General features: G+C 35.3%; 1 protein-coding gene across 2 annotated transcripts in view; it reads left to right on the top strand.

The window, feature by feature from the left end:
* The window catches only part of LOC138705027 (venom allergen 5-like), a 276772-nt gene that overhangs the window by 186109 nt on the left and 65192 nt on the right, over positions 1-25471 (top strand). For both annotated transcript variants that reach the window (XM_069833574.1, XM_069833575.1), the window contains exon 2: positions 378-493. In XM_069833574.1, the coding sequence (XP_069689675.1) occupies positions 378-493 (116 nt within the window). The remainder of the gene's footprint in view (positions 1-377; positions 494-25471) is intronic.

The following is a 25471-nucleotide window of genomic DNA, read 5'->3' as shown; positions in this document are numbered from 1 at the left end:
TTGAAAAAATCCCATTTCTTTGTATTTTCTCCAATTTTCCCATTTTCTAAATTTCTTTTAAAAATTTCTCACAAAACGAGAAATTCTCACGGGTTGGCAACATTGCTCATGTGAGTGGCCTATGGCTATATCTCGTACTACCGCAGAGCTAGTGCGATATCGTCAATACATTTTACCATGTTTCTATGTTGCACTTTTTAGTCTCTGAGCATTTAAGTCTTTTCTGCCAGTATCATTTAAGCATAACTGCAGTTTTATCAGAATATCAAGACTAGAACCATCGTCTACAATAATTAAAAATGTCATTAATTAGACAATTGGCTGTACTTTCATGTTGAACGATTTTTCAACCATATTGGTGTAAATTTGTTTTGCAGGATGGAACATCACGGAAGCATCAATAGATGGCAACAAGTGGCATTGCTCCTGTTCTGTTGCCTGGAAACCCGACTCGCCTATTATCAGCAATCGTGCGCCGGCAAAACGTTATTACGTAAGTGTACCAAAATCAAACAATGCAAAATATTACCATTTTTACGTTATTTTAACAATATTTTAGACGAAGTCAATTATAGTCCGAGTGTTCATTTAATACTCAGGCGGTGTCAAAGAATGCGTTTTTTTTTGAAGAGATAAGATAAGAATTTGTTTATTGATTATGCTTTCTCAATTGCCCTTCCAATAACAAGCAGCGATAACATAGTATGTCCAGTGTTGCAACCCTGGGAATTTATTCTTATTGTTAGTTCTAGGGAATTTGAGTGTCATGTGGAGATATAGGGATGACGTACCCTAAATTCATTGTTTCCTGGGATTTTTTTTTATTTTCTCTTTAAAACTAAGTCTTAACTTTCATTTCACCTTCTATTTTATTTAATTTTTACATATTTAAAATTTCTTAGAATTATATTTAACAAGAATAAAAACGAGACTTTCAATTTTTATCATATTCTTCATTACTATAAGAAAAGAAAAAGTGTCACCAGAGAATACCGTATGTGAACACTCTTCCACAGTTTCTTTACTCGCAGTTTTTTCTCGTAGAAGATGATTGGATAAGGCAGTTATATGACTGCATTATTTTGTTAAGTGGGGTCTTCCCCTTTTCTCTACTAAACTTCCTTATGGGGAAACTGTATTGGTTAAGTTTATTACTATCCAAGCTTTCAGGTGAAGTGGATTGAGATTATGTTGAAGTGATGTGATCCCTTAACCGCCTAGGTCTAAATTAAGTCACACACTCACGTAGACATGGTCACAGAGACCGCTGAAAAAAAAAAAATTATATATAAAAATAACAAAACAACACTGACTACAGAAAATTATTCCAGATATATTTCAATATGTCTGAAACAAGATTATCACATTGAAATTATTTAAATAAATAATATCAAGATACTATTTTGATAATATTTAAGGCTGTCATAAATATTGTTAAAATTAAAGGGATTTTCAAAATGATCAATTCTATGAATTTTTCTTGCGCTTTTACACATTTTTCGATGTTAATCTTCAGATTAGACCCTGCATATTACATAATTGGACTTTACTTTAACAAGAACGTCCTTTTGTTATAAAACTACAAATTCTAAAAATATAATATATTTTTTTAGGATACACTGACACATTGCAAGTTACATATAATTATTTAGGATCTTCTTTTCACTTTCTTCAATTTTTCCTTACTGTGCGCCATTGCAGTTACGGCATGTCTCTTTTTTTAGTAGTTTATTTTACGACGCTGTATCAACATCTCAGGTTATTTAGCGTCTGAATGAAGTGAAGGTGATAATGCCGGTGAAATGAGTCACCGATAGTTACCCAGCATGTGCTCATATTGGGTTGAGAGAAACCCTCGAAAAAAACATCAACCAGGTAACTTTTCCCGACCGGAATTCGAACCCGGGCCATCTAGTTTCACGGACAGACGCGCTAGCCGTTACTTCACAGGTGTGGACACGGCATGTCCTCACTGTACATTCAAAAACGAGAGGTTCCTGCAACAATGACAAATGTATGCTGTTTTCTGTTGCTTCTTTGTTTCTCAAGTTCCTCTTCAAATGATGGCACAGCCTCTTCAGATCCAAAGAGTCTTCTGATGGAGACTCGGGTTTCAAAAATAATGAACTTGTTGTTGTTTCTAATAATGCATATCGGGAGTTACATTTACGTTTGCAAGATTCTTCATGAAAAACATTCTGGAAATTAGTTCGTTGTCATTGTAGGAACCGTACATAATAAATGTACTAATTGCACTAATGTCAAGAATTCTAAAAAAAAAATATATGGCCATATGCCAACGTCTAGTTCGACGACCACAGCTATTTTGTGCACACTTCTCATGTAAGGAATCGACGCCACCATTAGTCAAATTATAATATTCAATAATTTCTAATTTATCACTTACATCATCAAAAAGACTTGAGTGATGCATAGAGGATACCAGAACGACAGTCCTATTCTTTCTTGGAACGTAAGACACCATGGTCACATTATTCGCGAACCCGAAGATCATCATTAAGGAGCGGATTCCTATGTAATTAAATATTCTTTTTGCGTGTGATAAAACACAATTAACAAAGTTAAAAATTCCGAACATTAAGTTTCAAGTTTAAAACCCGAATTTTATTTCACATAAAAACATATATTTCACAAAAAAATTATGTAAATACATATTTTCAGAAAATCTATTATAAACACATAATCTTGGAGTTTTTTTTTACTTAAATAATTTTTACAAGAACTTTTAAACATTTTAAAACTAAATCAATTATGTCACTCAGAAGTACGTTATCTTTTTAAGAATTCTTGGTTGCTTCAAGTTTCTAAGCGCTGTGTGATATATCCGTGATCCATTTTCGTAATAGTATCTCCTCAAGTTCTGAGAACTGCTAGGCAGCATATCAGAGTTATTATTAGAGAATAAATTAACGTGGACAAGGAGGAGAGCTCTTGCAACACATAATTAAGAATGTTTATTGTTGCTGAAGATGATTTCATTCCACGCTTTGTTTGTGAAACACAACAGATTAAGAGCTCGGGTATGAACATTATTTAATTTAAACAAATCTCTCACCTCTCGCTCATGTCTATCAAGTAAGGCAATATATCTTGTGATTCCCTGTTATCGGGCTTCGTCAATCGATATACTGAAAGATGGTTGTTTAAAAAACGATTTGGCTTTCCTATTAGCAAATCTAAGCTTTTTGTGTGACACCATAAAAAAAACTCGAAACATCCAAAAACCTGTTTTCTGAAACAGGGAGGCGCGTGCCGTGGAAATTAATCTAGACTCGCTACCAGGTTCAGAAGTACAAGTACTAAGGGACAAGTTCCAGAATGTGTTAGGGAAAAACAGTGGATATAAAAAAATGTGTAAAGTTGCTCAAGTATTGGAGGGTGTGTCTGTAGGTGAAATTGACGGTGTGTGTGTTTGTGACATTCCTCTCCTTAAATATGCACGTCTGACGTCCTGTGATGTGGCAAGATCGTTTTCACAGTATAAGTCGTTGTTCAGAGATAATCGGCATGCATTTGTAATTGAGAATTTGGAGATGACCTTTGTTGTTCACTGCAATTCTCGGCCAACTACTAGCACTCAAGTGTGTTTTTTTTTTTTTCAAGCTAAGTAAGGTATTTTTGTCATATTTAAAAAAAAAAAATATTTTTTATTTTTAGCAAATATTTTCGTACTTTTTAGCACATAAAAATAAATATATTTAAATTTTTTAGCACATAAAAATCCGCTCCCTAATCATCATTCATATTTTGCTCATCGTTCTCGCCATCATTACTCAGCTCTAACTCAGATTCTGACTCATGCTCGCTTTCTATCGCGACATCTTCGGTGCAATCGAGATCAGAAGTACTTCCTTCATCGTCTTCATACCATAGTGATATAGTACTATTGAAATTAGGAGCATTCACATTCACTGCGTTCGAAGGGCCAGGTTTGTTATTCATGATCTTAGGATTTTCAAATTCACATTATACGAAGGAGAAGGCTTGCTAGTCATATTGAGTACACAGGCATGGTCTGCCAGACCGCCCGAAATAATATAAATGTGATAAAATACTGCCAGAGGCAGTTACAGACAAATCCATATGACAGAGTTTTTCGTCAACAACAATAATAAACAATTACACAGAATCACAACTGCGCAATTAAATTTTAAATGGAGATATAAGCAGTGTGACCAACCGCAAAGATCTGAGTGACCATGCCTGAGTGGTTGAGGGTATTGCAAATAATATATTGAAGATTAAGTAAGAAATGAATAGATCTGCTGAGAATCTGCTGACAATTATATTATTCTTCCCCTTTAAAACTAAAGTAAATAGAACTTCATATGAAAATTATTATGATGTACAGAAGTACATTATGATGTTTCCGTGCAGGAATTCTGCATTACCATATGATGAAGGATCGATAGAACAGAGAAAAGGAAACTGAGAGGTGGAACTTAAACTGAGAGGATTCGATCCGGCATCAAAACTGGAATCCGGTGTGGCTTAGTGGATAAAGCGTCAACACATCAGCACATAGAGCTGAAAATTCGGGTTCGGGTCCCGATGCCGGAGAGAATTTTTTCTCTGTTCTATCGATCCTTCATCATTCATATGAAAAGTTTTCTTTGTATGAGAAGATATTAATGTTTCATCATTCCATATATTTACAGTGAGGGGAGGGAGATTAGGGATACTTATGAAATAAAAGTTATCCTTGGTTGATAATTACTCTGTGAGGGTCAACGAGTGCAAAAGTATTCCATTAAATACTTATATTGGCCGTTTAATTGTGTTATTTGTTATTATAAGTCGCGTTAACAATGATTATTATTCAATCTCAAGCGGAAATTATGTTTTGAAATTAGAGATTTTTTATTGGAATCTAGGGAAAAAATAGCAGTCATTTGAGGGATTTTTAGTCTAAACAGATTGGCAACATGTCTACCAATGATGCGTTAGCAATGTAATTGAAGTTTTCATATCTTCTACTCCATGTGGTGTAAAAACCGATATTGACGTAACTGACAAAAAGGTTAGTAATATTAATTTAAAAATAATTGTAGCTAACCAGGAATAATCTTTGCAACTAAAATGTAACAACACCGCTTGACGTTACAAGTATTGATGCGTGAAAAAATATATCGAACACAGAGACTTCCTCCTGGGTATTAATTGGACGGTAGGACTATACGTATTGTTTATATTTTAGATTTTTATTTTTGATGGACTGTACATTTCGTTGACTGTATCATCAACGCACGCCAGGATATATCGTTGTGTTTTATGTTTAGTTTTACATCTCTGGATTCGATTTTCTTAACATGGGCCTACTATTTTCATTTTCCTGAGATGTCCAGTTTTCCACCTCGGTAAAGCTTTTTGATTTATTTAATTATGTTTATGTCTTGGGTGTTAATGTTTATGCAATTTATGTCTTACCTGTTACGAGAATTTCTTGTTGGGTTTTGTTATTCCTAGAATAATTTTCAAAATGTGTTTACGCTTTTGAAATATGTTAATTTAACTCAGGTTCCTTATTACAGAGCCCTCTCGGGCTTCTGATACTTGTCCCACTGCCCTCGCGAGCTGAGCCAATCAAGGTCGGGCATCGTATGGCTATGACGCTTGTTAACTCTGCAATGTACATGTTGCAGTGGCGGATTTATAATGTACATATTAGTCTGGAGCTTTATGTTCAGTTTAATAAATATTTATCAGAACCTGTAATGTGTATGTGTGTGTGTGTGTGTATTACACACACATACACATGTGTTGTTATTATTGTTGTTGTTGTAAGTATTGGTGGTGATTGTCACGAGATGAGGTTTATTATTATTATTATTATTATTATTATTATTATTATTATTATTATTATTATATAATGGGAATCATACTTATGACTATGACGATAATGACATTAATAACTCTTGTCGTAAATAACTCTTGTATACATGTAACTCTCATCTAAATCAAATTGTTGAATTCTTTGTAAGTTCATGCATATGTATATACACTTTTTGCTGGTTGTGTGGAAGAGAAGGCCTTACGGCCTTAACTCTGCCAGCTAAAATAAATCATTATTATTATTATTATTATTATTATTATTATTATTATTATTATCATTATTAATACCGTAATAGTATATAGAAAAAGTAATAATTTAACATAAATGAAGAAAATAATGACCGTGAATATGAAGTATCAGATAATTTTCATATATTTTAAATAAAAATACATTAATTTAACGACACAAAATTTCAGTGATTCAAACGCAAAATATAATAAAATAGGCCTAAATGCTGTAGTCCAGAGCACTATATGCTACTTGATGTGTGTGTTTATATAATTTTGAAAATACAAACATTTTTAGTTTCTCAATGTTAGGAGTTAGAAACTGAGCACTGCACAATCGGAGAGCGCATTTGAGATTGTAATCTGAGAGATTATTTCTCAGGCGAGAATTATTCAATTTCATGAGGAGAAATAACTCCTCACAGACATATAGGTAGAGTCAAACATAGAATACGACTATCAAGTCTATGCAGTAAGGAACTATTGCTTGATGGAAATTTCTGTAAAAGTGAAGTATACTTTTCTTATTCTGATATGTATCCTTCATCTCACAATCATAATGTAAATCAGTAAGTTACAATTATAACTCAGTAGGGGCATTATTAGTAACCATGGAAATTCATGGTATTTTAAAAATTTCAAATTCTCCTTCTAGACGTCCCCCTCTAGACCAGTCTTGCGATGGTGACTAATAATTGCGAGCGAGAGCTATTTTATGCCCGCTGCGCGAGCGCGGAGCTCTGTTACCTGTAAACATTGCTAAAGCATGTACAGATCTTAGAACACAGCGCATCATGACGGAACGGAAGCGCTTAAAGCTTTCAAGGAAGAGTGGAAGATACAATATTTATGCTTCGAACATGGTGATGAAGCCCAGTGTTTGTTGTGCAAAAAAAAAAAAATATCATTTGCAAAAAAAGCAACATAAAACGGCATTATGAGAAGCAACATGAAAAAAATATAGGCATTATTCAGGAGAAGAGAGAAATAAATTGATTTCGGAATTGACATCGAAGGTAAATTAATTTACATTTGGGTCAGTAAATTGTATCTAGATTCCTTTTATTTCTTTATTTTAAATGTATTGTTGATGTTTTATTTGTTGCTTGTTCCTGGATATTTACTTTTATTAGACTACGTGTTTCTTTAATTTAGAAATAATATTTTATCTTTGATTGCACTTTAACTTATACTATTACTAAACTCAAAATGCTATTTCACTCTTATTCCAATAACTATTTTCAGGGTTTTTAGCAAATATGAAGTAAACATTCTGAAAACTTTTATGCAAGGAGCTTTTTTAGTAACGTCAATATAAAATATACTTAAAAATATAATTTCAAAATTATTAGACCTAATTGCACCAAATTTTGAACAGATGATATTATTATAGATCTGTTTATATAGTTTAAATTTCACAAATTTTGGCCGAAATTGTGGAAGTTTTAAAAGTTATACATATCCCCTTAAATGATTGACCCCAAAAATTACGATGACTCTCAATATCTTAATTTAATCAATTTGTTTTTTCGTGTTACGTGCATCCCACAAATCACTCTAAGAAAACTCATTACATAATCACGACTGGAGAGTAAGGACTACATTTTCACAATCACACATACTCTATTTCAATCAATATTGTCATTATTATTTTTTCAACAAATACTCAAAAGTACTTAGAGATCACACACGTCGAGCAGGTAGACCCTATTAGTTTCTCCTAACCAATGAAGTGAAGTATATACATAATAAATAATTGATTTTAATAATAAATTGGTTTACATACAATTAACTTTTCCTATTTCTCTTTTTGTTCCTAAAAACCTTCCCTTTGCGATTTGTTTATATATGTACATGCATATTAAATAACTTAGTAAATGTCGACCTGGTTGGCAAGTTGGTATAGCGCTGGCCATCTATGCCCAAGGTTGCGTGTTCGATCCCGGGCCAGGTCGATGGCATTTAAGTGTGCTTAAATGTGACAGGCTCATGTCAGTAGATTTACTGGCATGTAAAAGAACTCCTGCGGGACAAAATTCCGGCACATCCGGCGACGTTGATATAACCACTGCAGTTGCGAGCGTCGTTAAATAAAACATAACATTTTAACAACTTAGTAAATAGCCCTATTACATAGCCAGAAATTTAGTAACGCAAGTTATTGTAATAATTGCTGCCTTTATTCGCTGCATGTGCATGTACATCCCTGTTGTCTACGTTACGACGCTACGTAGTGGATGTGCTATGCGCTCGTGATCAAGGTCGAGCTCTTTTACCATGATTGGGAGCTAATATCGTCTCATCCCTGCTCTAGATTGAGTCTGGACGTCTGGAGTCGAATTCTTCGCGAAGTTACCGCTATAGGAAGAAATAATCCTCAAAGTCTGTAAACTGTAGATGTTATGTCAGAGAAACCAGTTTCGGAAAATGGGGAAGCATTTATTGTGTTGAATTGGCGTTCCCAAAGCGAAAGTTTCAATTTAAATGCTTCGATGCACTCAGAGTTGTGTAATAAGGTAACCTTGACCTTGCAGACAAATGTTCAGGCTATTAAGGTGACTTGTTACGTCCACATAAAAAGCGAAATCGCATACCGAATTTTCATTCCGTAGTTCTATAACAGGGTTCCCTGTTAACTCCATAAATAAAGTTATGTCTTAACACAACTGAAAAAAACGATCCAAAATTCATCATTCCTTTTCACTCTAACTTATGTACGTACTGTAATGTGGCTTAGGAAACAATAGCCTACTCACAGGCAGCTGGGGCTAATATCTGAATACAGCACGGAAACGGAATTGAAGTTCAAATTCATAAATCATAAAAACTTGTTTTCCAGTTAACACGACACATTTAAATATTTTCAATGAAAATTGAAGTATGAACTATAATTTCACAAATTATTTTTCTTTTTTAACTGTGATAACCATGATCCGGAAATAAGATACAACCAATAATTTTGTAAATGTTTCGAATAATATAAGAGATGTAAAGTTCTCAGCTAACGATTTGAACTTTTACAAATTTTATATCGACAGGAAGAAAATATAAAATATTTTGGTGATATTTGGCAGGTTTTCCTGGATCACATCATTTACTTTTATATATTTACAGACATATATTCTGTATGTGCACTGCACATTTTAATTTTGGCAAAACTTGTGTATCTGGTAGTAATATTAATATACCAGTAATGCTTTTATAAACTGATTTGATAACTAATTCTTAAGAAGACAATTACATTACTTACATCATCTTCTTCATATGTATCGTCCACCGCTGTGAAGAAACGGTTAGCATGTCTGACCGTGAAACGAGCGGACCCGGAGTCAAATCTTGTTCGGGACAAGTTACCTGGTTCAGGTTTTTTCCGGTGATTTCTCTCAACCCATTAAGAGTAAATACTGGGAAACTTTCGGCTCTGGACCTTTGAATCATTTCGTTGGCATTATACTAAGGGTTATGCTACTGGAGCTAAGTGACAGCTGTGAGCAGTATGATAAATGCAAACTAGACGAATACCATGATTGTCGCAAGAAAAATAAAGAACGTAAACTTTCGAATTATAAATGAAGCAGTAGAGCAAGTGGACAGCTTCAAATACTTGGGATGTACTATACTATAAGCAGTAACATGAACTGCTGCCAGGAACTCAAAAGAAGTATAACAATGGCAAAGGAAGCTTTTAATAGAAAAAGGAGCATCTTCTGCGGACCTCTGGAAAAAGAACGGAGGAAGAGACTAGTATGGAGTGTGGCATTGTATGGGGGCAGAAACATGAACATTACGACGAAATGAAGAGAAACGAATAGAAGTATTTGAAATTTGGATATGGAGAAGAAATGAGCGTGTGAAGTGGACAGATAGAATAAGAAATGAAGTTGTGTTGGAAAGGGTGGGTGAAGAAAGAACGATGCTGAAACTGATCAGAAAGAGAAAAAGGAATTGGTTGAGTCACTGGCTGAGAAGAAATTGCCTACTGAAGGATGCATTGGAAGGAATGGTGAATGGAAGAAGAGTTCGGGGCAGAAGAAGATGTCAGATGATAGACGACATTAAGATACGTGAATCATATGCGGAGACTAAGAGGAAGGCAGAAAATAAGAAAGATTGGAGAATGCTGGGTTTGCAGTGAAAGACCTGCCCATAGGCAGAACACTTATGTATGTATCACCTTAATTCCATTCAGACTCTGGATAACCATCACAGTTGATAAAGCGTCGTAAAATAAACATATCGAAACAAATTTTCTATCCCTTTCAAGCGCTCTGCTCTCTCATATTTCTGATAATCACTTACATGGCAAGCAGTTTAATGTCGTTGCAGATGAATTTTCTTAGTCTATTAAAAGTACTTTATTACAAATGAAGCATTTTGCAATTCCATCCATCCCTCTCCGTGAACATAAACATCTTCTCCTACTCAGAATTACAAACTGTAGGTGTCGATCACCTTCGCTTGGAACATTCTGCAATCATTTCATTCACAGAATTAAAACTGCCGTAGGTACAATGAAACAATAGGTAGTGATTTCTGTATCCTCCTAGATAAGACAACACTGTACTTCCAGTAGTTCCCACTGTTAGTAAGTAAAGAAAAGACTGTACTGTGTATCAAGAGGCTATATAACACTATAAAAATTACACCAAATTATGGCTGCAACTTTTGTATATTTGCAATTTAAATATTGTCATAATTATCATGATTTTTCCATACGTTCATGTACACGCAGATATCAAATCACCCTGCTAACCGATTTCTGTTAGATTTGCAACAGTGACGTTCTCCATTCATGAATTTGAAAGTTAACACATTCATTATATCCTTCATAGTAATTACAATTTGTAATTTTGTAGTGTCTGTGATCATTAACTTTATCGAAAACCTTCCTCCTTGCGTTCGTGCTCGGCCGCTTAAGAAACTTCATGGACACCGGCATGTTATGATGCGTTTTCAGACGGTGAGACCTAGAGCTTTCAAGAGCGATATGTCCAGCAAGAGGGGGATGAGGAACGTGGTTGCCATGAGAACCCAACCATAGCTGACTCATTGTTATGACGTCTTGGCCACGTTTTAGTATCAGGTAGTGTTTTCAACATAACGCTGGGATTTCTTCGATTTTCTTCACTTATGTTGAAGTGAGATGTATTGGCATGCGTGTTATTTGAATTTATGGCGTCAGTTCATCAGTTGTAACATGGTATTTTTTCACTTGGTTATTTAACGACGTTGTATCAACTACTGGGTTATTTAGCATCGATGGAATTGGTGATAGCGAGATGATATCAGCTCTCACAACCTTTTCAAAATTAATAATAAGCTATTAACTTAAATATTTTCAGACAAATATGGCATTCACCACGACGAATTAGACTGCGTGCTCTCCTACCAACAGCATTTTTATCACAGCTTTTTCCATGTACAGTTTACCTCAAGAGGCACAAAACTTATATAATTGTAAATGCCAGCACGTGCATTACTTACTATATTAATTGTTAGATCAACTTATCACCTAATTTTTTTTTAAATTGTTTGCATCTTATGCACCTGAAGATGACTTTTTAAAGTCGAAAATATTAGTGACCTTGTATTAAATATTGTGATGTAACAGATTATCTGACCTCACAAATTGAAAAGTGTATTTGACTGAAAATGTATTATATATAATTATTAATTTTATTCGCCAGCTAGTGGCTGGGCTGTCTTAGCTCTTTTCTGAGAACATTAATTTCTGTTAGGAATTGGACGTCTACGTAATATTCCATACTTAACAACTGTTTAAAATAACTTAAACAAAAGGGCCTGTTAAGTAATTAACTGTCACGTGATTTCCCTCCTTTCTACGACCCTACGACATAACCAGTTGGACAGACAGTAGATAGTATGTCTGAGTAATTTTATCTTTTCTGGCAGAAGTGAAGATTGAATTTACAGTACGTAAGGTACTCTTTTATAGAGTAGGTACAGAATTATTTCAACATGAGTTACTAGTACGAAGAACTGGTTTTTCATATTTTTTATTTGATTATTTAACGACGCTGTATCAACTACGAGGTTATTTAGCGTCGATGGAATTGGTGATAGCGAGATGATATTTGGCGAGATGAGCCGAGGATTACGAAGAACTGGTAATTGGAATTAAGTACAATATGCTATAGTGCGATAATATGCACATTAGAACTGAAGCCTGTATCGAAATGTGTTTAAATATCTATATTGTGATTATTTTTCAATTTAACTTCATTCTCTATATTGTACGCTAATGTGTTGTAGACAGTTTAATATACACTGCATAATGAATACGTCCGCATGGACAGCTCAGTTCGTGAGTAAAAACACTCATTGTTAATACTGTACTGTATTTTGATTAAACAAAAACCTAATGAAAATGATTAAACTCAAAAGCGCAATATTTCCTAGTTTACGTAAATAGATGAACTTATTTTCTTCCCTCCTATACCTAGTAAAGTGATTTGTTTGTATATTACGCCAGTATCATCGAACTCCAGTTGTGGAAGGGGGTAGCAAACGGCGTTGATCCAGAGGTATAGGCAAGTTAATATTAAAAATGTTAGTAAAAATAAAATGATGTCCCTGTATATCTGTCATTGTGTGCTGTGTGCAATTCTTCATAAGATTACAGTTATTTCATGAATTATAATGAATCCAACTAATGATTTAGATTTTAGTGTATGCCTTACTCCATACACTTTATTCTCTATGGAATACGATGATAAACGTGATATGTTAAACACTGGAAGAACAACAACAGTGTTTGGAGAAATTTTGTGATAATCAAAATGTAAGTAACCTTCACTAGAAAATTTAAACTCCGTTTGTGATACGAGGCGTGTTCTTAAAGTAAGATCCATTTTCAATTATAGCCGTCGCATCGCTGCAATCGTTATTTTGCGCATGCGTCTTTTCTTCTTCAGTCCTCAGGCAAGCTGTGCATGCAGTTTCAGAGCTTCAGTCCGTGTATATGGTTAGTTGTGATCAGTTGAAATGTTTAAAGTGATCGAGCACCCCACCGACTGTGAGATGCGGTCTGTTATCCGTTTCTTGAATTCGAGAAACATCAAACCAGCTGACATTCATCGTCAACTTTGTGAGGTGTCTGGTGATGATGCCATTAGTGATGGAATGGTCAGGAGATGGGTTAGGAAGTTCAACGAGGGCCGCGTCTTTGTGCATGACGAGCAGCGTACCGGTCGGCCATCTTTGATCAATGACTATTTGATGCGTGCTTTCGATGAAAAAGTTCATGAGGACAGAAGGTTCATAATTTTTTCGCTTTCCTTGAATTTTCCACAAATTTCGCGGAGTGTTCTCTACAAAATTGTGACATCGATTACGATATAGAAAATTATGCTCACGATGGGTACCCAAGATGCTCACCGAGGAACAAAACCAAACGATCTTCCACTGCATTGAGCTTTCTCACACATTACAGTGAGCAAGGCGATGAGTTTCTTGACCATATCGTGACAGGTGACGAGACTTGGATGTCTCACACCTAAATCGAAGCAGCAGTCCATGGAATGGAGGCACACTGCATCGCCAAGGAAAAATAAATTGAAACAAATCATGTCAACATGCAAGATCATGTGCACTGTTTTTTGGGACAGAAAAGGAGTCCTACTCATCGAATTCTTGCCTCGGGGTGAAACCATTAATAGAGAAACCTATTGTCAGACCTTGAAGAAGCTCCGTCGCGCAATTCAAAACAAGAGACGTGGGATGCTGACCGACGGAGTCGCGTTGCTTCATGACAACGCTCGACCACACATAGCCCGTGACACCCAAAATCTCATCTCAAAATTTGGCTTGGAACAAATTGACCATCCCCCCTACAGCCCGGATTTGGCTCAGAGTGACTTTCATCTCTTCCCGCACCTCAAGAAGTTCCTCGGTGGTCAACGTTTTGATGGCGACGATGAAGTGAAAACAGCAGTGCGGGAGTGGTTCGCATCGCAGGCGGGCGAATTCTACAATGAGGGGATAGAAAGACGTGTGCCACGACTCGATAAATGCCTCAATAATGGTGGAGATCATGTTGAGAAGTAATTGAAGTATGGGGAATACAATGCAACAAAAATGGTTTGTAAATATATTCCCGTTTACTTACTACACCTTTTTGGAACTTACTTTAAGAACACGCCTCGTACATATACATATACTATGCATATACATCTACATATACATATGTTTTATTATTAGTTTAAGTAATATATTCGAAAGAAATATACATTAAAATAGTTTTCATGAAAAGAGATTGTGAATTTTATTATTATTTTAACCAAAAATCCAGATAATAAAGCAGCATAGACCGAACGATAGGTTCAGACGGTAACGTTTGGAACTAGCATTCGGAAAGTCCTGGGTTCAAATTCGGCCAATCTGACCGGGGTTTTTCATGGTTTTCCACAGTCACAAAGGCAAATGCCGGATTGGAAATTTACATTCCATGATTCATCAACGCCTCAGTTACCAATATCATAATCATTAATCAAAATCGAAAATCAGTTACATGAACACGTGTAATCTATAACACAACAATAGAAACAGGAACTCAACAATAGTACCTACGGCCTACTGGTATAACCACAGATTCTAAACACGCGATATGACCACAGATGTTAAAGCGTGTATAAATAAACTTAAAAAAAAAAACATAAAAGTAAAACAAAATAGCAATGCTAGTAGGAAGTTTAAGATCTTGGTGCTAGTTTAAGTACATCAAGAATGTACTGTAATTTTAATATTTGTTTCTTTATCAGTTTTATCCGATTTAACCTTCTTTTGGTATCTGCTTAGAGACCATTGTGGTGTAGGGGAGGGAGGATATTGTCTCTGATTCAGTTTTACACATCTAAGCCTATACATTGCGGGCTTCTCTGGATGTGGGCTTGGCACAACTCCAGGCCACCCTCGAGACACTACAGCACAAACTCAAGACAACAGATAATCATCCAGTTCCGCAGACGGAAAGTAAATTTCTTCCATTGCCTACGCCGGGAATCACGGACCGCTTATTGTTTTAAGAGAATTTTTTCTTTATTGGTTCTATGTTTATATTTTGTAATGGATTTTCTGATTACTTGTTGGTAATTCGATTTTTTTATATAAGAATAATCATACAACATCTACGAAGTGTTAATATCAAGCTGCTGCTTCAAATCCAAAGTGGTGATTGGATGAAAAATGTAATGTTAAGTGCCGTAATAAGCATGTTATTAAGAAGGTCGTTCCACTTATTACATGCAATCCGTGTCGTACGCTACTTCAGAGCTACTACGGCGGATTAATTTTATTATCAGGCATAAAAACTGATTCAATACTGCTCACAAAGAAGTCTGTGCAACAGATAGTCTCTATTTGTGAGAAGCATTCAAACATAGGGGAGATTAATGTGAATCTCTCAAAATAATAAAAGAACGAATCTTGCAGGTATTCACTAGTGTAGGGAACTCGCTGATGATTGTGATCGAAGTTTCCATAAAATGAAGAAACTTGTTAATATCATGCTATTTTTCAACATTATTTTAACAAGCTGTCAGTGGAGTTAATCAGAATCAATGTTTCCCTTCCTGTTCCTCTCGCAGTGCAGCTTTCTCTTCACGTAATTAGGGCACGTCGCAAGCTGTTCATCCTTTCTTGGAAACAAACATTTTACATTTTAGCCTACATCAGCCGTGGCGAAAATGTGATCGTGCGCCGAGCCACTGTGTAACGTGCAACGTGCATAGCACCTATGGAGGGAGGCGGACACCCGAAGGGGAAGTGAAGCAAATGTCTGACTTATTAAGAGATTTCATTTTCCTTACATCAAGCACTTAAATGTAATTTTATATAGTACAAGGTTACAAACTAATGTTTAGTATCGTAGTTTTCCCTAACTATGGTCCACATTTTTCACATTTTTCTTTGTATATTCAATACTATTCATCGAGATTAAGTGAAATTTAGGCTTCGGACTCTTGTAAGTTTATATTAAATAAATATTGACATGTGTGTTTGAAATTATTTAATTACAGGTGTTAAAAAAATAATAAGCATTGGTACAAAGTTGTATTCTGAGTTGCCTAACTATGGTCCACTTATATATTCATGCTTGAAGACATGAATGGACTATAGCTGGAGCTGGAGCTATGCATTGAGTTTCTAATTTAAGGGTAGACATAATCTAGCACAGAAATATTGAAAATAAATGAAAAGTAGGCCTACATGGATTCTTTTTATTAGTACACATTGCATAAACACTCAATAAACAAGTGAAATCTGAAAATCATTTTCCTGCAATAATGAACAACTACAGTATATTAAAGAACGAAAATACGGTATCAAAATAAACTATGTGCCTTTAGCATTATTTTAACAGATTTCGTCTTCTTTTCCCCATATGACTCACTGTCTGTAAATATGGAGAGAACACCGGAAACATCATAATCTGTATCCAATTCAATTTCATCGCTCTCATAGTCACTTACAGGGATGGTTGTTTTCCTTCTACCCTGAAGTTTTCGTTTTACCGGACCATCATTCGTGCTAGTACCATTGATGCTGAAACAGCCTGTTTCTTTATTTACTGGACTATATTGTTAACTGGTGTTTTAGAATATACTGAGATACCGTATTTGTAGAAGTAAATAATCACATTCATCACATTTTATTAAAACAAATATTTTAAAATGAAATACAACTATGATCAACGAAAAATTGTGGTACATAGTTGAGGACTGACTTGTGGCCTTGAGGTTGAACATTTTTCACGCAGAGTCCTTAACCTCTGCAAATCTAATTATTACGTGAAAATAAACACTATATAGCCAGGTTTAATTGTACAAACAATCATATATCTATAACTTACCAGTTCTACAGAGGAGAGCTTAATAAAATAGACAAACACAAACTGAATGATTTCGTGTCTTCGCACATTCAACAGAACGATGCACACTGACCTTGTTAAGCATCCATATCATTGTCACGTGTAATGGTAGATGGAAGCATCTATGGGGAACATAATTCCATCACAGTGGCGCCTCAAATGGCAAACACCGAACTCTTGGGGGACTAAGTAGAACATAATGCGTTTTGGACCATAGTTGGGTGCTTGTACCATAGTTATGGGAAATTACGGTACGTGTAACGAAGAAAGAAATCAATAAGAAAATATAGGCCACATTATCAGAGCCTAAAATTAACTGTCTTCAGAATGTTTCTGCGACAGAGTTTCAAAATCACGAATTATGTCACTTACTGCCAGTCGTAGTTGATCACGAAGGTATTTGTCTGTAAATTTGGTTTTTACTATTTTCATTGTTGAAAATAATTTTTCACAAACGTAAGTTTATAGCGAACAAGGCTTCAACAGAGCAAGAGAAAGAACGAAGCTTCGGATATTTATTTTTTGGCAACGATTTGAAACGTTCAACATTATTTTGTCAAGTCCTTACAGTACATATAGCTTTCATTTAACATCACATTGTAAATCTGTGAATTTAAATTAAAGATCTAACCGCATTATTCGTACATCTGCTGAAAAAGGATCGACGTACAGAGATAATAATAATAATAATAATAATAATAATAATAATAATAATAATAATAATAATAATAAACCTTTTAATGTTTCATGAGTGACCGTAGTACAATGCCGTTTCATGTTATACAGCCGTTTTCTCGTAATATTTGTGAACAAATCATACATTTAATATTCTCATCACATTGGCAGCAAAAAATACGTCCTCCCATCCTACTTGAAATTTTCGTTTTTGTAGAGGTATATGGTTTCGAGAGAGACATTGCGACGATACGCCACTCGCAGGTCAGAGACAAATACAAATGGAATGGAGTTTGTCTCCAGTGAGTGAAAGGGTGGGGGTTGGGGGAGGTAGGAAGCAAGAGAAATGCATAGCTATCATTGCGAGCCACAATGTGCTCACGGGTCACATTTTCGCCACGGCTGGCCTACATTAACGGGAAACGAAACCTTATAGGAAAGATTGCTTATAGTAAAAATCTTCAGATCACATTTAATGTATTGTATAACATGAAATACATAATGTAGGCCTATAGTGGAAAGGTAAGAGAGAAAACACACATGAAATTTTATGAATACTTAGCAACGGAAGTCACAATACAAAGAGGGGGAAACATTTTCAGCAGATATAACATGGCTAAGTGAAACGATGCGCGTGTGTGGAAGACAGGACCTAGAACGGAATTAAAGACACGATAAAAGAATATGCAGTAAAATATTTTGAACAGACAGGATATAAGAAGTAACCGAATTACTAGCATCGCAAGCTGAAAGAATACAGAGAGCCAAGAACACAGGGAGAATGAAGAACGTCGAACAGGAACAGGCAACAGACTAATTGATGATGACTAGGCATGAGAAATATATTTTATTTTAGTAGGTTATTTTACGACGCTTTATCAACGGCTTAGGTTATTTAGCGTCTGAATGAGATAAAGGTGATAATGCCGGTGAAATGAGTCCGGAGACCAACACCGAAAGTTACCCTGCATTTGCTCATATTGGGTTGAGGGAAAACCCCTGAAAAAACCTCAACCAGGTAACTTTCCCCTACCGGGAATCGAACCCGTGCCACCTGGTTTCGCGGCTAGACGCGCTAACCGTTACTCCACAGCTGTGGACGAGAAATATAATATGCCATTATATGGTGAATAGAGGATGATACTTACAGGTTCAATATTAGTTTTTGTAATATTTATATAGAGAGTGATGGTGGATTAAGAACTGGACACATCTAATCCGCCATGAACAAAGATTGATGAAATAAATAAATAAATAAATAAATAAATATGCCGTTATACTACCAGTGCGCTTCGTGCGCCTCTAACATCGAGTACGTCTCAGAGTTGGGGTGAGTTAACGCAGTGTCGTTCGTTTGAACTCATGCTTACCATCACGGTAAGTTAGTCCTCAGCATTTGGGTGGTTGAAAGCCACTCCTTTGACTTCGAAAGAGAACTATCCGCTAAAGAAAAATTTGAAGACAAAATTTTCTTTATTAAAGAAAAATTGCACTATTTTAAAGACATTTATTTTCTGTCTGTAGAAAATACACCTAATATGACATTGACAAGTATCAGCCTTTTTATTTCACTATGTTAATATGATTGTGTATTACGTTTTTGTTTTACATAATTTTTCATTTCATATATTGTTGCAGTGAATAACAAACCACATTTTCAAATTTTCAAGTGAGAATGATTACCTGTTGCTAGAAAAAACAGCCTTACATATAGAAAAACTTCGTTCCACTTCTGCAGAAACAATGAGGACATATTTGAAATATTTTATTCAAGCATTATTTATCTCAAAATCTGTATCATTATTACAAATTTCCTAATTTGAAATGAAGTCACAAATTTCGTCCTCGGCATCTTGCTATTATTCTTCTTTACAGGACGTTGAATGTTGCCTGTTACGAATAGCAGTATTCGGTCGTAACCGATCAACTAAAGTTCACTGCTGAACGAAACACACTGAAATCCCCCACCCCAACGCAATTACCTACTGGTACCTAAAGTCAGAGGCGCATGAAGCCTAATGTAACGACATACAATTCTTAGCCCTAGTGATGACCATAGGTAGGAAGTTCGTACCAAAACAGTAGATTCCAGTTGAGTACAGCGAGGAATATTAGATATCACCCGCGCATCGCCCTGTTTCCGATCACTACAGACGATACGCAGTTCATAAACAACAGTGCGACCTGTTACGAACTATTGCGCTAACCCTCAAGCTAGGCGCATTTTCAAACCCACGCCGGCTGACTACACTAAGGTTCGCTGCGTACCCAGTGCGCAATGCAGTGAGTTGAGATCAGGTGATCTAGCCGGTCATTCAGTGTGTCCGCTTCGATCAATTTATCAAGAAATATTTCGCTCAGTAAACCCGTTCCTTCACTCTTAAAATGCTCTGGAGTATACTCTTGATAAAATCAGATGTTTTATGCAGGACACCGAGGAACAAATATTGTCTGGAAGTTGGGATAACATTCATGTGAACTCTGTAGACACAACCAGAATTTAACATTTGTCGTATAAAAAATGGACCACTTTTGCCGTTTTTCGCTAAACCTTCTCATGCATTGACAATTAATATTTGAGGAGAAAAATTCGCTCCGGCGCCGGGGATCGAACTCGGGTCTTTGGTTCTACGTACCAAGCGCTCTGACCACTGAGCTAAGCCGAATTCAATCCACAGCATCGGATCGAACCACCCTCCTTCAATGTATCCTTTTGGCCTGACTCCAAGCTAGGCATATATGTTGACGTTTCATGTCCAAGTCAACTGCCATTATGCAAGGGGCGCACTCAGCTGAGTGACTTATTTGGCCGAGATTCCGCAGTTAAGTGCACAGTAATCTGTACAGAACATACACTGCTAACTATGAGAATATTCAGTGTCTGCTTGTGCCGTCTAATGAGAGTTGTCAGTAGCGACAGTAATGACAATTGATGAGTGGAAATACGAAAGGTTCTATGTTCACAAATTGTGAAAATTGAGTTATTACTGTAGAAATGTAGTATTATGTGAGGCCAATTCCCCAGAAATGCGCTAAGTTCAACTCATGTCATTAGCAATTCTTACAGCTACTCAAATATAACAGTGGTGTTATGTCTAGTGACTAGTCCAATGTGCCTACAAGAGATTATGTGTTCTCAAAACTTACATTTTTTAACTTACCACCTTTCGTATTTCCACTCTTTTGATGTCATTTAAACAGAAAGTTGTTTCCTTTTAAAGTATTATGTGTCTCATAAGATTTTCTGAACTAAGGTTTCACAGAGTTCCTTCTTTGTGTAAAAATTATCTGTACATAATTTTTTGCAAAAGTAATGATGTAATGATACTATTTCTCTGATTTCAATACCTTTCATACTGATGCATGACACATTGGACGTGCTCAAGTGCTCTCTATCTTGTAAATTGGATCTTCTTGGATGTATAACATGGAATCAAGTGAATTTTCTTGTCCTACAATTATATTTTTATCTTCCAGATTTTGGTTCATTCTTTACGTAAGCTTCCCATTTCATAGAATTTTTGCATTATTTTCAACACTGTCAATTGTATATTGTTTCTGTCGGGGTATACTTCCTCAAACAAATCGTATACCCCTTATAGATTCCTCATTCCTTCCATAACGAATTATCATTTTCGTTAGGACTGCTACTCTTTCCCTTTCAGTGTGAAAAACTATGATGAACGAATATTGGGTAAAAAATGAATATTTCATTGTCGATTTATTTTACTGTAGAGATTTTTCGCTTAGTAGTATTGGTGTCTCATACTTTTATAGGCGCCTACTAATTTTGTTTAAGGGTTTAAGGTCGTTGGAAGAAATTACATCAATATTTACAAAAAAAATGCAGCGACACGAATGAAAAGTTTATGGTTTAATACATGATATTTAGTAAAGATTTCAAATATGTAAAATTTAATACAGACCGTTATTTAAAAAATACGTTGCATTTTTTTTCTAAAATACTGGTATAACATTAATTGCCTTGGCCAATTTCCAATAAGTTTTAAATAGAATACTTCATTGCAATACTAAACATTACGAGTAGCCTACTATTTCATACTTTTTTACCATCACTCGACATATACTGTACCGTCCACACCTGTGGAGTAACGGTCAGCGCGTCTGGCTGAGAAACCAGGTGGCCCGGATTCGAAACCCGTTCGGGGCAAGTTATCTGATTGAGGTTTTTCCGGGGTTTTCCCTCAGCCCAATACGAGCAAATGCTGGGTAACTTTCGGTGCTGGACCCCGGACTCATTTCACCGGCATTATCACCTTCATTTCATTCAGACGCTAAATAACCTAGATGTTGATACAGCGTCGTAAAATAACCCAATAAAAAATGTATACTGTAATCTATAGTGGATATATTGATATACAGGGCTCCTGTTTTATTTACTTGCCGCTAATGTCGCTTTCACTGTTATGTCATGGTATAGTAGTAAAATAATCATTTGGACAGTCATTTGCCTTTACCCTATTATATTAAAAATATAAATAAAATATATATTACATACCGGTAGTACTTTAAGAGCATTGTTCAAGAGGTATTGTACTCTATAGGTTTAGGATTTCCTGGTTCAAATCTTTTAGTCTACTCCCGCACTTATTGCCTCTCTAAATTTTCTAGTTGGATTATGCATTGTAGGACGAATAAGAACCTTGACACATGGAGCATTTTCTGCAAAGTTGTTTTACAATCGTCGAACAGAGTTCGTGAATGCAAGTACAAGAGTAACGTAAACACTCGCTGTTGTTATAATAAACAGATAACAGTAATCGTTCATTCCAGTCACACAGTCACCACGAAATAAATTCTCTGTTTACTGCTACACCAAATAAGAAACTTAACCCCTTTCTAGTTGAATTGTTTGTCCTATGTCATTCTATTGTCAACTCAGACCATATACGACGTGAGACTCTTAGAGCAAACCATAACACAGCTATAAGAGCAATACCGCTTCGAGGTAAAGGAATAACTGGGGCACTGGAGATCCACCCTAACATATTGCATTTGAAGTCAAGTTCTGAACGTATATTATGTTCTAAATTAATAATATCGGCCAAGGGATACCTGTGTTTTTCCCCCTAGTTAGGTTCATGAATACCTACGTCAATGACACGTTTTTCATTCCTGAAGCGCTGAATTACTTTACAGTTCTGTTCTATATTTTTACGATTTTATAAATTTCTCAGTTCATAATGGGACCCCTTTAATACCCCTTCGTCCTCTGTACTCAGAGTATTAATGAAGACATAATGCTTTGTAGTAATTTTGATGTTTATAATATGTTATAACTTCTATAATATATTGTCTACCATTCTTTAATCAAGTAATATTTTCGTACTGTGAGTTTTATTGTAATTGTAATTGTAAATTTAATATTAATTGTAATTTTATTCTTCATATTGTAGTTGTAATTCCCTGGTAAAAATAAATAAATAGTAAATACTATGTTCGTAACTGATATAGATAATGTTAAAGAAGGGTGTGACTATCGGGGAAAAGTTGCCAATCGGAAGCAGTGATGAAGGTCCTCTTAATGATCACCAAATTACGCACAAAAGAAGAAGTAACAGCTGTATTCTTACTCGAATCTATCTTCTGTCTATTAAGGGACAAGAGAATGATTGCGAAACTAATCCATTTTCCTTAAAGCAGAAACGTCTTTGTAGAAACCGAAAACAATGTTCTTTTTCCGGAAAGCACTTTGCTTAACATGACAACGTTTTTGTTTTGTATTTTAACGTTTTGCTAGAAACAAAAATGTTTGCTTTTCCGAAAAGTCATGGGAGACAAGAAGCAGAAACAGAAATTAGTCTTGCAATGGCGATGGAGGATAATGTGATTGTCCACAGATTTCATATTGAACATAGGCCGTCCCCCAGTATGTGTGCGTTGGTATAATGAAGGTTATCTCTGGAGTTAAATGCTTTTCCACAAACAGAACAGACGTTCGATTTTTCGCCAGTATGTATCCGACGGTGCAATTTTAAATGCTCCTTGTTAGTCAGGGCTTGACCGCAAATATCGCGTAAGAACACATTCTCTCCAGTGTGAGAATTGATATGTAAGAAGATGGCATTGGATGGAAATTGCTTGTGCAGAAGATCCAAACAAAAGTTTGTGGGTGCATTCAAAAACGATAACCAAAGTAAATAAAACGCTTTGCAGAACTTTATTAATGAATAACGAAGTGATGATAAAAAATTCCGTAATTTTGTAAAAATATCCATAACTTCCAGACTCCTTGGAGTACATTATACTATACCATACTTCATAATGATTATGATATAAAATGTATGTGCAGACATCCGAAGCCTAGTATAATATATCTGCATTTGCGCTCTAACTGTAACATGCAGAAATTTTTCAGCATTTTTCTTGTCAGTGACTTCTTTTTTGAAGTGTAGAATTATATTAAACTTTAAAAATAAAACCTTAAATGTCTCAGGATTCAGGAGTCTGTATACATTTGATTGTGTGTTAAATGTGATTACTGATTAGTAACAAAATGAGAAAAAAGTTTCGCGAAAGTATTCAAGTATTCCACCAACACAAAGGCTGTGTGTTACTTTAAGGTTTGTAACGAATGGTAATTTATTAGAGAACAAACATCTGCTATAAATAATGTTTAATAATAATAATAATAATAATAATAATAATAATAATAATAATAATAATACTTTTAAAACTAATCAACAGCATCTATTTCCTCTGCCACTTCTTGCCATAACTGTTCAATCATATTGTTCTTAAGGTGATACTTTAATGTGTAATAGAAGAATGTGATCCCAAAACGCGTGAAGTTCACTTTTGTGCAACAACTGGGCTAGTTTTTGTTCCACCGGTCTACGGACTGCACGAGTTTTCAAGTGAAATGCACAATAACACAACCATTTATTTAAATATTGAGGTTGTTTTTGAAGAAAACATGCTTATAATATAATGATAGAGGGCTCAAACATATTCATATATATGTATAAATCATAAAAGTGACCAAATGGACAGAGTGAGTTTTGGCATCTCACTCTTCAATTATAAATCGAAGGCCTCTGTTCTACCTTGACAATTAATTTTTCTAAGATCTATTTCCATATTCATAAAAAATTTTCTCAAAACTCAAGAATGGAATGGAATTTTCGGGAGGGGGACACTATAACCCAGCACTGCGACTTTTACTATCTATTGCCCTAACCCTCAAGCTAGGCGCATTCCCAAACTCGCACCAAACTACACTAAGGCTGGTATTTATAGTCGACACTTTCGATTAAAGTGTCCTTTGGAAGACGCAAAGTATCACTTTTTCGTTGCACAGTCGACACTTTGGTCATTTTAGATTAAATTGAGTTACGGACATATTTGCTACTATTTCAAATGTTTATAGACTCCAAAAACGACTCATGTCAGGTGCAATAGCCACAAGGATAAAAACCAGTTGTACGGAAACAGCTGGCATGTTGTTCTATTTATTTTTATGTTCTCCTGAAAAATACCAACTTTGACAAGGGTTGTTTTTGTAATAATGTCTTTATATATATAAAACTTAACCTAACGATATGTACAAAACCTAATCTAACTATATAAACCAATAGAATATAATATGTACAAAATCTAACCTAACTATATAAATCAGTGGAACGGATACATACAAAATCTAACTTAACGATATAAATCAATGAAAAAGGTATGTACAAGAGCTAATGTAACAATATAAATCAATGAATCAACTATGTACTGTACAAAACCTAACCTAACTTTAGTACCGGTATATAACTACAATAATTTCACACCAGTATCACTACCTATTTAATAAAATATTAT

This window comes from Periplaneta americana, chromosome 8, assembly GCF_040183065.1.
Source record: "Periplaneta americana isolate PAMFEO1 chromosome 8, P.americana_PAMFEO1_priV1, whole genome shotgun sequence".
NCBI lineage: Eukaryota > Metazoa > Arthropoda > Insecta > Blattodea > Blattidae > Periplaneta > Periplaneta americana.
This window is presented reverse-complemented; position numbering and strand designations above follow the sequence as displayed.